At 42.4% G+C, this 13,168-nt stretch overlaps 1 protein-coding gene across 1 annotated transcript; it reads left to right on the top strand.

Moving 5' to 3' along the window:
- The first annotated feature begins 304 nt into the window (after positions 1 to 304).
- On the top strand, positions 305 to 12,899 carry zgc:158803 (LUC7 domain-containing protein). Its single transcript, XM_015954426.3, has 10 exons — positions 305 to 592; positions 1,098 to 1,192; positions 5,306 to 5,404; positions 7,227 to 7,337; positions 7,499 to 7,642; positions 9,448 to 9,624; positions 10,072 to 10,232; positions 10,325 to 10,354; positions 12,141 to 12,290; positions 12,434 to 12,899. The coding sequence occupies exons 1-10, from the start codon at positions 532 to 534 to the stop codon at positions 12,669 to 12,671; spliced, it is 1,266 nt and encodes a 421-aa protein (XP_015809912.1). The 5' UTR covers positions 305 to 531; the 3' UTR covers positions 12,672 to 12,899.
- The last annotated feature ends 269 nt before the right edge of the window (positions 12,900 to 13,168 follow it).

The raw sequence follows: 13,168 nt of genomic DNA, 5'->3' as shown, positions 1-13,168 counted from the left end.
GAGATTTTTTATATCTGGTGCGAAGGTGTAAACACTGGTGCAAGACTGCTGGACTTCCGGGATACACAGGAAATGGAATTTCAGAGCGCGCTTTGCGGTGGCGCGCGCACAAAGAGGAACTAGAAAGGCGGAAGAGAGGACAAACTTGAAAACTTCTAGCACACTGGCTAGAAACACATTTAGATATTATGTAAACAGTTGAAAGAGTTTCGTACTTGTGTACATATTTCGCAGGCTAATCAAACACCCTGACTAAATCCAGTCACTGCTGTCTCTACTCGCCACGCGAGTCGCGTCGGCTCGTGGAGTCGACGTTGCCCTGGCTCAGCCACCCCGAAGCCATTCTGTTCTTTTTACTAAGTTACACTTAGTAAAAGTCTTAGTCTGCGTGATTTCCAGTGAACCAAATTGGTTTTTGGTTTTGAATGAGTGAAGTTTTTCCTCCTGGAGGGAAAAGTTAGTCGTTTTGTTGACGATCCAACTAGAGGCCTGTCAGCAAGTGCGAGGACGAAGCCACACGACTAGAGTAACATGTCGGCCCAGGCGCAGATGCGAGCGATGTTGGACCAGCTGATGGGGACAGGGAGAGACGGTGAGCTCGACTCGTTTTGTCTAACCGCTGATTCATTCAGGGTCACGGCTAGCTTCGGTCGTGCCACAAGCTAATCTGCATCCGTGAGGTTGGCTAGCATGAAGACAGCTAGCTGCTAGCTAACCTGTTGTTTCTGTTTACAATTCAGTTCAATTCAAAAATACTTTATTAATCCCAGAGGGAAATTAGAGTTTCAGTACACACAATTCTGAGATCAGACAAAGATGCTATAAGGACGTGACCTTTATTTTTCCTATTTGTAGGAAGCAGATGTTTAGCACAGATCTTGGAGTTATTACAGTTTTGTATTTATACTGTCGGTTTCGCTCCCGCTAAGTTTTTCTGCTAAGAAGTGAAACATGCAGGCAGCTGGGGTACTAATGACGTTAATTCAACCATAAATCTATTACTTCATGGCTATTTTTGGCGCTTTTGTAATAGAAGGTGGAGGGCATTTTAATGCAAATAAAACGAAATTGTAAAAGTCATGATTTTTGCTCTCCAGGAGACACCATGCGGCAGAGGATCAAATTTACAGACGACAGAGTCTGTAAAAGTCACCTCCTGGATTCTTGTCCACATGACATTCTGTCTGGGACTGTGAGTATTACCTTTTCACTCACGCTGACCTGTTTCTTGTGATGATTTTAGTGATCAGATTTAAAAACTATTATGCAAAACGGAGAACTAAGAAAGTACATTTGTGATTTATGTAGGGTTAATGAACTACATATCTAGGAATTAAAAAAGTTAAGAAATTTATTACTACACAATTTAAAAGACAGTTTATAAAAGCTTTGGTATTAAAACAACCCTGTGTTTGGATGAATCTAAGGTGAAGTGTGTTTTATTTGCGGGTGAAGCAATGTCTCAGAACGTGTATCTTGGAGAGAGGACGCCCTCTGGGTGAAAAAACATTTGGCTTTGTCAATAAGCTAAGTTGTTCTTATTAAAGAGCATTCAGACGCAATCTGTGTTCTACCTCACCGTCAGGCGACCCTCGTCGTGGATCAGGACGTCAGAGGAGGATGTTGAACAGCCTCAGGGTACTGGGTCCGGTAGGGAAGACCGATGGTATTGACTCGTTCCGGTCCTAGAGATGCCACAGGCACACAGGTGGAACTGGTTTGCGTCTGCAGATTCTTAAGAAATCTCGTAGCATCAGCTTTGTTCTGCAGGTGTCGTTTTGTTGTGTCGGAGCAATTCTGCCAGCGTGACAGAAATCGCTTTGTTGGTTAAAGAGCGTTGGGCAGGGAGAGTCCCCATCAGCTGGTCCAATGGTGTGTGTGTGTGTGTGATATATATAGCACACACACACACACATGTACGGTTATCACGATGTGAAAATTTTACCTCACGGTTATTGTGACCAAAATTATCACGGTTTTCGGTATTATCGCGGTATTTTTTTTAATCGTGTTACATTTTCAGACAATTAAATAAACCCTGTATATCAGGAAAATATTGTCCTCAGTTTGTCTTAAAATTTGTTATTTTGTAATTATGTTGTTTATTTGTTTACATTTTTCCCCTTTAGTCTTTAAAATACCAATATTTGTCCATAACTTCTTATTTTTTGTTTGTTTAATGTCATCATTTTAAAAATGTTAGATCAGATGATACTCAGTACTCAAGTAGCCTTCTAATCAGATACTTTTTTACCCTTACTTGAGTAATAAACCCTATATCAGGAAAATATCGTCCTCGGTTTGTGTCCTTCCAGTGAGCTTTGCAGATGTGGGAAAATGTCATCAGGCAGTAATCATTGTTAAATTCATAATTATTCTCGGAGAGAGACCAACTCTTATCTGCCCCTGGGAGCCCCGTAATGCATAGCGCCATTTCAACATGGCGGTGTCCGCGACACGGTTTATATGCAGGTAGCGGCGCTGCGGCTGCTTTATATAGCGACTCGTTGCATTCTCCCTCAACCCAAATCCTCGGATCACGCATTTTAGCTAAAACGCTAACGTTAGCTTGCCTTGCGTTGACTGCAGAGTTGTGGGTGATGGTCACGCAGATGTGTCATGAGATTTGAAGCGTTGCTGCCTTTCACAGACACTTTTTCTGCATGTGCTGCAAACAGGATAGCCGTCTTCTATCAACTGTCCCTCGGCATTCTTCAGATATCCAAAAAATGCCCGTACTTCCCACTTTGTCTTCTTTGAGGGATAATAAATGTCCTGAGCGCTGCCGTCTCCTCCTTTGACCATTATTTCAGCTTTAGCTTCAAGAAAGTTTTGGTTGTAAACAACAAAGCGCGCATGTGCCGCCGGCAACTTCAGCAGATGGTACGGTGGCTGGTAAGGGTCACCGCGCCTACACCACAGCCACGGTAATCCACCAAGATAATATATGTTTTAAAAACAAGACGGTTATTATTTTTGTCAACTTTTTTACCGGGGTTTACCGCTACACCGGTTACCGTGACAACCCTACACACGTATGTGTGTAACACTGAATGCCAGTAATAAAACATTACAAGGGTGTCAGGATGACTTATTACAATGGACCATTCAATTCCCAATTATTTGTTGGATTGATTGTTGTCTGCTCTTTTGCTATTGAAAATAAAATATTGGTCTTTACTCAGGAACTAAAACCAACTTGGTTTTTATTTGAAACAATCTTGCTGTATTCAGCCAAGTTTTATGAATTATTGCACACAAATTCCTTTTTAGTGAATTGTGGTCTTATTCGCCACATAATCAAAATAAAAACAAAAGCCAGGTTTAAAAAATTACATCCTTTCTATTGTACTGTACCTTTACATTTTGGGCGTCACATTCATAAAAATCTAGCTCTAAGATTTTTTTATCGTAATTATTGCTTCAACTTTCTGAGCTGTCAAAATAATACTGTTAGTAATCATGGCTGCAAATTTAGCACCCCCGCACAGTAAAAGGTTAGCCTTTTTGTTGCCATCTACGTCCCCAGATGGAGGTTAAGAAGCAGTTAAAAAAAGGGGAACTGCTCCTTTAGCTTAGATCACTGTGGTCTACTGCAGGTGAGATACTGACTCATCAGAGGTCTTTGCAGAGTGGAGAAGAAAAGGTTTCATGTCTACTTCTCTAAGAGAACTCTAAGAGAACATAATGTTAATTTTGCATGACCAACACTCATTGTGTTGTTGAGAATATATTCATATTATTCTAGGATTTTCTGTTTTTATCTTTAAAACCAAAAAATGAATGTTGTCTTTGATAATTTCATAATAAGCATGGTGTGAACGGTACGGGGTATAACCTGTATGGCCTATGATATAGAATTGTTTACCACTAGCTACTAAATCAGATCAGACACGAGGAGTTTTTGTTTGGTACAAACAGAAATCAAAAGTTATCGGTGTCCCGACCAGGTATTTTAATATTTAGCAACAAATTTTGCTTTTCAAACGCTTTTTTTTTTTTTTTTTAATACTGTTTTCCTGTCTTGTCTGTCTCTTATCTTCCTGCGGCTCCTCTTTAAGTCCTCCAGAAAAACTGTTTCCTGTCTTCCTTCTTTTTCACCTCATGGCTTGATTTTGAACTGATGTTCATTTTAAGCATAGTTGAGATTAGGGATGGGTACCTTTGACATTTGAATCGATCCGGTACTAATTCCCGGTACCTACGAATCGATACCGGTACTTAACGGTACCAATTTTCTATACTTTTGAGTGTTTATTATTTTAATTCTCTTTTTTAATTAAATACATATTTTTCTCAATATAGAACCATATTTGATAAATATCACGATAAATAACATACAACTGTTTGTATTTTAACATCGTCCTTGTAGTTTTATAAGCTGATAATTAAACTGAAGCAAACATCTTTACTGTGAACTAAATTTACTGTGTATCTTCATTCCCTTTTACCGTCCTTTTTCATTTGATTTTTCCTACTGGGAAGTTAGAATTTCCGAGGAGAAAGCGAACGCACCATTAGCTGATAACAATGGTGGCAATGGAAGCTAACATATCAAGCTAACGTTATCTTTAACAGTTTATTTAACTGCTGGAGCAGATTTAAACGATGATGCCTCACACTTAGATCGTTGTTGCTGGTTTCATCTTCACCCAATCACCCGTCGCATTTAGTAAAGTGAAGCCAAACTTTAGAGCGCGTTCATGTTCTTCTAGTCGGAATTTCGGAGTTCTGAGGAGAAAGCGAACGCACCATTAGTGAAACTGAAGCTAACAAATCAAGCTAACGTTATCTTAAACATTTTATTTATCTACCGGAGCAGATTAAGATGAGGATGTCTCACTTAGATCGTTGTCGCTGGTTTCATCATCACCCAGTTACCCATCACATTTAGTGAAGTGGACCCAAGCTTTAGCGTGCGTTCTTTCTGCCATGCTGCTCTGTTTACAACTCGCTCGCAGGGACCGATGACATAACGCTCTTGCGCATGCGCAGCTGTCTAGGCAAGTTCTCTTTGTGAAGGACGAGTACCGAAACGAGGCACCGTTTCAAATGAAGTGAATCGGTGCTCGGTCGGTACCTTAAAAAGTACCGAATTCGGTACCCATCGCTAGTTAAGATGCACAACCACACGTCACTTCTAATGTCATAAACTCAGATGTAGCTAAAAGAAAGTAACAGAAAATGGTCACTGATGTATGCTTATCATGATGCAGCTGAAGGCGTGTGGTTGGCACATTTATGTTTCCTGATATGATGTCAGATAATAAGTGAAGTGAGCTGAGTGATTTTACTGTTTCTGTAGAGAATGGACCTGGGAGAGTGTGCCAAAGTCCACGACTTGGCCCTTAGAGCAGATTTTGAGATCGCCTCCAAAGAGCGGGAGTACTTCTTTGAGCTTGACGTAAGTCTCTCTAACACACACACACACACACACTGTATTCTGGTGTTTTATTTTCTTCTATCAACTCTTACTATTTTAACATGAGGTCTCCAAGCTTGCTGATAGCCTAAAACATTGTGTTTGAAGCCACTCTCCATAATTATTATTTATTTACATCCTTCTCTGTGATGAGTTTATAAATGGAGAATTCTTATTTTTCTGCATTTGGCTACTTAAATTACAAATGTAACATAAAGCAGGTTGGACTAAATGATGCTATTTTAACAGAGAAACCGTTTTATTAAAATGTTCAGAGAGATTAATGTTTCACAGTTTTCGTATCTGATAGATTTATCTGTTTATCTAGATCTGGTGGGTGATTTTATTCAAATTTATGAGATAATTTAAAATGTGCCGTTTTACGGTGACGGGGTAAAAATAATTAAGTATAATTGTAACAGTTGAGTGAGTTGGGTTCAGCCTGTGTGGTAGGGCTGTAGCGAAGCCTCGACGACGTTGACGGCTCGATTCTAAAAACGTCAGATCCGGAAGTCGACGCACCGCGCCCACTTGTTGCATCCCCAGGAGTTTGTAAATAGAGGAGGAATCTGCCTGTTTTTCCTCTAGTTCGCCCTCTTCTCCGCCTTCACTAACATCTCCGCCAAATACCGAAGACCGGAACAATGTCCGTCCACTACTAGATTATTTTCCTGTTTTGCCCGCCTTCGTCTCCCGGCAACGGACAACAACTTCCGGGGTCAGATGTGCTGCTTCGTCTCTACCGCAGATGTAGAACATCACCGGGAGCGTTTCTCCCTTCATTAAGGAGCTTCTTTCAGACATTAGGAGAGCTGTTTTGGTGGTAGCAGTCTCTCCTCCATGCTGCTCTGTTTGCTGGGTGTTTTTGGTTTATTTAAACTTGATAACTTGAACTTAACGTTGGTAAAGCTACTGTTAGCATCTTCGCTAACAGCTTCTTGCGTTGGGATAAGCTGTTACGTTTTGGTTTAGAGTTCATGTTTTTTGTGGTGCAGATCTCCCTTTTATTACATTTAGAGTGTTGTGGGTTTTCGGTTTAGTGTAAAATATCACCTGAGTTTGGTTTAACCGCCCAGTTTAGAGTTTGGACTTTTGGAGATTCTTATTTTGGTCCAGAACCCAGTAATCTTTGCCCAGTGGGACATCCCTACTTATTTGTACTTTGTTTTAATTCCCCACAGGCAGAATTAGTTTTATTACTCCCAACCTGTGGATGGAAATATTTATGATTTTTTGTAGTTGTAAATAAACCTGATCATCATTTTAACTTTTAAATCCCGTTATTGTCCCTTCCTTTTTGCACACGAGCCAAACTTCCCAGGAAGAGTCGTAACACCACTCGCCTCACGCACATAAGTGACCAAAACAAAGCAGCATGGAGACACTCCATCTTCTACCACCTCTCAGGCAGCAGCCTGCTCTCCCAAGTTCTACATGTCACCAGAACATAACCAACCAACACAATAAAAGCAGTGTTATACAAAATGGAAGGCCTGTAGTGTTTATTCTCTTACAGTAAGAATTTATCAGTTTTTTTGAGGAATTTATTTGAGATTTTCTGGTTTTTGTTAATTGTGCAATAAAAAATAATCATTAGATTAATTTTCTAAATAGTCATTAGAATAGTCGACTATTCGATAAAATAATCGTCAGAATAATCGTTTTAAAAATAATCGTTTACCCCCAGCCCTACTGTATGGACGTTCCTCTTATGGCTCTGAAAACTCAGACTTTCTATCAGCTTTTCCGTATCGGTCTACAGCTTCTGTAGAAATGGCGTCTGACTCCTCTCCCTCTCCCTTAGGCTGCAGAGCATCTCCAGTCTTTCATCGCCGACTGCGACCGCAGGACTGAGCTGGCTAAGAAGAGACTAGCAGAGACGCAGGATGAGATCAGTGCTGAAGTGGATGCAAAGGTGGCAAATACTTTTGTTGTAGTTGCTCATTGTTCTGTCAGGCCTTTGTGATAATGTGCCTGTATTATTACAGAAAGGGTTTATTCTCCTGGGGAAAGCAGCATGTCATGTTCTTGAACTCCTTTGACTTTAATCTTTTGTGTTCCCCCTGCTGTGAAAAGGCCGAGCGTGTCCACGAGTTGAACGAGGAGATCGGGAAACTTCTGGCCAAGGCGGAGCAGCTGGGGGGTGAGGGGAACGTAGATGAGGCACAGCAGCTTCTGGAGAAGGTGGAGAAAACCCGTGCCTTAAAGAAAGAGGCAGAGGTCTGTGTGTGTGGTTTGGTTTGGTTAAAAAGCATCTCGGTTTTGTCAGACGTCATCAGGCAGCTAGGGCCTGTTCAGGCGATCGGTGCACAGATTCGCCTGATGTTGCCTTAAGCAAACCCCTCTTTCCAACTGGACGCCATGACTTTTACTTTGAAAGTTTCCAGATGTTTTACCCTGCTTTTATATTTCCCGATCTGATCTGCGGCAAATCAGGTCCGGGTGGGAAAAATCAGATCTGACGATTTAAAACAACAAACATTGCCTTAAATTCATCCTGAAATAGAGATTTTCAAACTGAATAACAGTGGCTTCGTTTTAAATTCAACAAGTTCCTCTACATCAGCATTCTTTGTTTCACAGACAACACCGTAAAGTCCCACAATTTAAGCTAGTCTGGGAATTCACGCACCATAACATGTAGCAGTTAGCTAACACAAAGCATAGTTTACTAAATGTCTGTATTTTGGATGCATTTTTAAGTGAACAGCAAAGGGAGAGTAATAAACGTGTAATGTGTGCAAACTGAGCATTTAACGAGATGGACCCTGCTCAGTTCGCTGCAGCATTTAAGCTAAGTCAGCCGAAACTAAAGATACATTAAGGAACCAAGAAATGGTCTACGGAAAGCAAAAATGCCAAGATGGCAGCATCTTTTGTAGACTGGATGAGCGTCTGTGGTTGCAAACGTCGGGTTCTGCAGTCTCCTTCAGTCGTTGTACGATCTGCTTTCTCTTCCTACCTTTACAAACGCAGCAGCTCTGCAGGTGTTTTGTAGAAAAAGGTTACTCTGCTGCTCACCGTCATGTGCCGTGCCATCCCTGTTGCTGAAAACAGCCACACACCGACTAAAGGATTTAAAATATGAGCGATAAGGCTACTTTTATCTTTATTCCTATTAAAGTAAATGGTAAATAATTTATTTTTATTTTTAATATTAACATGTTCCTCAATAAAGTACTTACTAAAGAAATTACATAAATACAAAAAAAAAACAAACATATTAATGATTAAAAAAACTTTTATGACAACTCCAGTGTGTTTTCCTTTTTTCTTAATGCATTTCTAAAGTATCGACTCGGGACTCGGTAACTACTCAAAGTAATCAAAGCATTCCTTTGCTTCTGGGACGCGTCCTAAACGTTAAACATCGCAGTAGACAGGAACCCTTCAACCAAAATGGCGGCTAATTGGCAAGGCAGCTTTAGTTAGTAGCACATTTCAAACAGGGCAGTTCAGCGTGCTTTACAATTAGCATGAAATGGCACAATAGCAAACATGAGAACAACAAATTAAATGATACTTTGGAGCTAAAAGGAAAAGACAGAATTAAGGTTGAGCTATGACATCACAGATTACAGATGCAGCAAAAGTCAACCGTTCATTCAAAGGCTGATGAGTACATTAGCGTGTTAAGCTTTGATTTAAACAACACTAGAGTTGGGGCACATCTGGGGTCCAGGGGGAGCTGGTACCATATGTGTGCAGCATAGTAGCTAAAAGCAGCTTCACCCTGTTTGGTTCTGACCCGAGGTTCTACCAGCTGATCATTACGTAAGGATCTCAGAACCCTGCTGGGTGCATATACTGGGATGAGATCGGACATGTTTTTTGGCCCCATGCCATTGAGTGGTTTATAAACTAGTAGTAGCACTTTGAAATCTATGTAGTTTACTGGTAACCAGTGTAGAGATCTAAGAACAGGAGTGATGTGCTCCGTTCTCTTAGTTCTTGTGAAGACTCTAGCAGCAGCGTTCTGAACAAGCTGGCTGGTGGAATTAAAGCGACCGTTTCTGTTGCTGCAGGATGTCTACAGAAACTCAATGCCAGCCTCCAGCTTTCAGCAACAAAAGCTACGGGTGTGCGAGGTGTGCTCGGCCTACCTGGGTCTCCATGACAACGACCGCCGACTGGCCGACCACTTTGGGGGCAAACTTCACCTTGGTTTTATTGAAATCCGCGAGAAGCTTGAAAAGTTACGGGTAAGGATAATTATGGGCCATTCCCATCTGTACCGGGTCGGCCCGGGCCGGGTAGCCCCAGTCGGCCCCAGCCTGGCCCGGTTGATTCCACACATCCTTGCCTTAAGCCCATGTGGGCTGATTCTACCCACCAATCAGAGGCTTGCTCTAATGGAAGGTGTGAATTTGCTGTCAGCAGTGGGTGTGTTGGCCCTGGTCGGCCTGAAGCAGACCCCCTCGAGAAGAGGGTTGAGAATGAGCCTTGGCTGGCCCGGAAAAATACCAGGCCACCCAGATATGTAAACAACCTACGCTACCCGGCCCGGGCCGACCCGGTACAGATGGGAATGGCCCATTAGTCTGGAGTTGCCCATGAAGGCGTCTGTATCTAATAAATGTAGTTAAAGCATTTTAGTGTTGTGTGTTTGAGCTTTGGAGTTTTTCCTCAGTTATCCTTTTCTAATGCAGAAAGCTGTGGTAGAGAAACAAGAACGAATGCGTTTGAGACGACGAGAGGAACGGGACCGAGAAGACGAGAGAGAGCGACAGTGGGAGATGGAGCGAGAGAGAGAGCGGGAACGACAGCGGGAATGGGACAGAGAACGGGAACGCGAGCGGGATCGAAGGAGGTGAGGCGGAACGGTTAATCTGCACGCTGAAGAAGCTGTTCAGTCTGCATGACGCGTAATCCACATCTTCATGTCTGTTGTTGATGCTGCAGGTCAAGATCTAGGAGTGGAGAGCGGTACAGGTAGGTGTGTGTGTGTGTGTGTGCGTGCGTGTGTGTGTGTGTGTGTGTGCGTGTGCGTGCGTGTGTGTGTGTGTGTGTGTTAAAGGCTCGTTAAAGTTAACTGGTATACGATGAGTTTTCTTTACAGACGACAGATTTTTAATACTTTGCTTCTGCCTTCAGAGATGTCTTCATATCAGCGTGACATGACACGCAGATGACCCGTTTGTTTGTTTGTTTTACAAAAAAATGACGTACTTCATTCCTGCAGGATGCATTTAGCTTTCTATAGACAGTTAGCTGTTTTCTAGTCACATTTGGATTTACAACCATAATTTAAAGAACAATAGAAACTCATTTCCTCCTGGATTGTTAGAAGTAAACGGTTGAATTTCACCACAGTACGCTGCACTATGCTGCATTTTCTCACTCACCGATATAGGGCTGCTCAATTAATCAAATTTTAATCCCAATTACGATCTGAGTTTTGAACGATTATTAAAAACAAAACAAGCCGATTATTTGCTCCTCCCACTTGCGCTGCGCTGAGTTGCAAATGAAGCGCTCCTCCCTGTTGCCAACTTAGCGACTTTGACGCTATTTCTAACAGCTTCTCAGACCCCCTTCTTGACTTTTTAAATCTTAAAAGTATCTAGCGAACACCTCAGAAACATCTCTGGTAACCCTTAGCTACTTTCTGGATAACTGTCGTCGACATTTCCTGCAGGTTAGCTAAACACTCCACCTGCGCTCCCGACCGTTCTTCAGGACATTAGGAAAGGGAATGATGTAGTGATGTGTCGGTCGCTATAGAAACGGCTCTCAGAGCCGGCTCCCTGTTGGATTAACCAGAGTGAGTGACACACACACCATACCTGTGGGCTCCTGAGCCGCTAAAAACAACTAAATGTGCGCGTGCTAAACGCACATACAGCTTGCCCATGATTGCTGTGAGACTGGGGTGGGGGGTGGGGGGTGCAGCTGTGGTTGGGACAATTATTACATTAACTGATGGACTTGTAAATAAATAGTTTATAAATAAGGTAGATTAAGTTCCTCACGCTGATAAATAATAACTAATCTCTCTGAGGACACGGTGCTAGTGCACTCTCCTTCAGCACCTTGACACGACTCAATAAATGTTATACAACATTTTATGAACATCAATTTATTTGCATTTATTTGTTATAAATGCCACTGTATAATTCTTGCTGTCAGTATTTGCAGGATATTGGTATTTGGGTCTGTACTGGTTAGACTTAAATGAGTTAGCCCTTGGGTCATAAACTATGAGCTATAAGTATATTGGTCTTTTTATACTGGGAATCAGGAATTCTTTTAGTGATCATCTTGTTTCTTATTTTTGTCCTGATTGTGCCCTGAGCAATTCTATGACAGAATAAAAACTAATAAAATCAACATTAATTGAAAAATCGTCTTAAATAATCGAGATCTCAAATTCAGTCACAATAACTGTGATTATTATTTTTGCCATAATCGAGCAGCCCTACACCGATATCATAACTTCCTCCGATCGTCAGTAAAGAAGAGCATCTCTTGCTTGAGCAACAGGATTTAATTAATTATTGGTCAAAGTTTTACGGAAACCATATTAAGAGTCAATTATTTCAACTTCCATCCTGACTTTAATCTTACAGGATTAAAACAAACGGATAAATCTTTATGTAGTCAAACAGCCACTTTAACCTTTAAACATCAGTAACAAAGTCTGGTCATCTAAAGCAGTCACCTTAATCTGTTCATCGCACCGCAACTTGCTTTAAGTTATGTTGTATTTATTATCCAGGGAAGGGGGAAGTTCTTCGTCCCATCGCCCCAGACATCACCGCTCCTCCCGCTCCAGAGAAGATGGGTCGGACCGGGATCGTGAGCGAGACAGGAAACATCGACACAAGGATCGACATCGCTCACACTCGCACAGGCACAAGAAGAAGAGGTGTGAAGATGGCTCATCAGTCACGCTTCTGTCAGCTGAGGAGGTGCTGGTGCCGTCCAGCACCTCCTCAGCTGGATCATTCTGTAGAGCAGGAGAACTGAAGTTTTACAGCTTTTAGGAACTCTGGCTGATTGTTTCCGCAGATCCTCCAGAGACGGCTCATCTCACACTCGCGACAGAGAGCGCTCGCTGTCCCAGGAGAGGCCGCGGGAGCGCCCGGAGGAGGGGTGGCGCAACGACAGGGTGGAGTGTGGAGACTGGGAGGACAGGGAGCGCTCCGTTTCACCGGACATGCCCAGGAGCAAGGAACGAGAGAGATCCCTGTCGTTGGAGCGGGACAGACGCTCCAGCTCTGAGGAGCGAGAGTCCGGGGAGATATAAACAGTTTGGTTTTGATGAGATGTTAAAAGGAGCATGAGAAGAAGCGTGTGCCGGTGCGAGGGCGTTTGTTATCCGACTCTGTGCATGTTCAAGCCAGGACATGTAAATATGGCTGGTGGGGAACGAAGTAACACCAACTATGAGAAAGTTTACTGGACACAGTCTATTAGTTTCTCGTCTCGTCAGCCCAACAGGGAATTACTCACGGTGGCGCAGGATGAGCAGGCAGCAGCCCACATTTAACTTGGCTTTTATTTTTGTCACATGAAGTGCTATTTTTATCATTTTGGTTTGTTTATACAGGCATCTTCCATTTTCTGTTGCAGCCTTTGTGATGCTGTGACCCACAGAAGGTTCATGTGTTTGTTTTGTTTGCTGCCTTTGAGTCGGGACGGGTTTATTAGAGAAATGCGACGAGCATCGTTTAAGAGGCAGAAACGACCGGGTTCTTTAAAAATCAGCTCAGTGCCCCCCGAAACGGATCATCTTAATACGTT

Source organism: Nothobranchius furzeri, chromosome 7 (assembly GCF_043380555.1).
Source record: "Nothobranchius furzeri strain GRZ-AD chromosome 7, NfurGRZ-RIMD1, whole genome shotgun sequence".
NCBI lineage: Eukaryota > Metazoa > Chordata > Actinopteri > Cyprinodontiformes > Nothobranchiidae > Nothobranchius > Nothobranchius furzeri.
This window is presented reverse-complemented; position numbering and strand designations above follow the sequence as displayed.

Excerpts from the sequence above, each read along its gene's own strand:
- zgc:158803 (XM_015954426.3), top strand. The coding sequence starts at position 532 with ATGTCGGCCCAGGCGCAGATGCGAGCGATGTTGGACCAGCTGATGGGG. Across the intron at positions 7,338-7,498 it reads GTGCTGAAGTGGATGCAAAG|GCCGAGCGTGTCCACGAGTT; the intron begins GTGGCAAATACT and ends TGCTGTGAAAAG. Across the intron at positions 9,625-10,071 it reads AGAAGCTTGAAAAGTTACGG|AAAGCTGTGGTAGAGAAACA; the intron begins GTAAGGATAATT and ends TTTCTAATGCAG.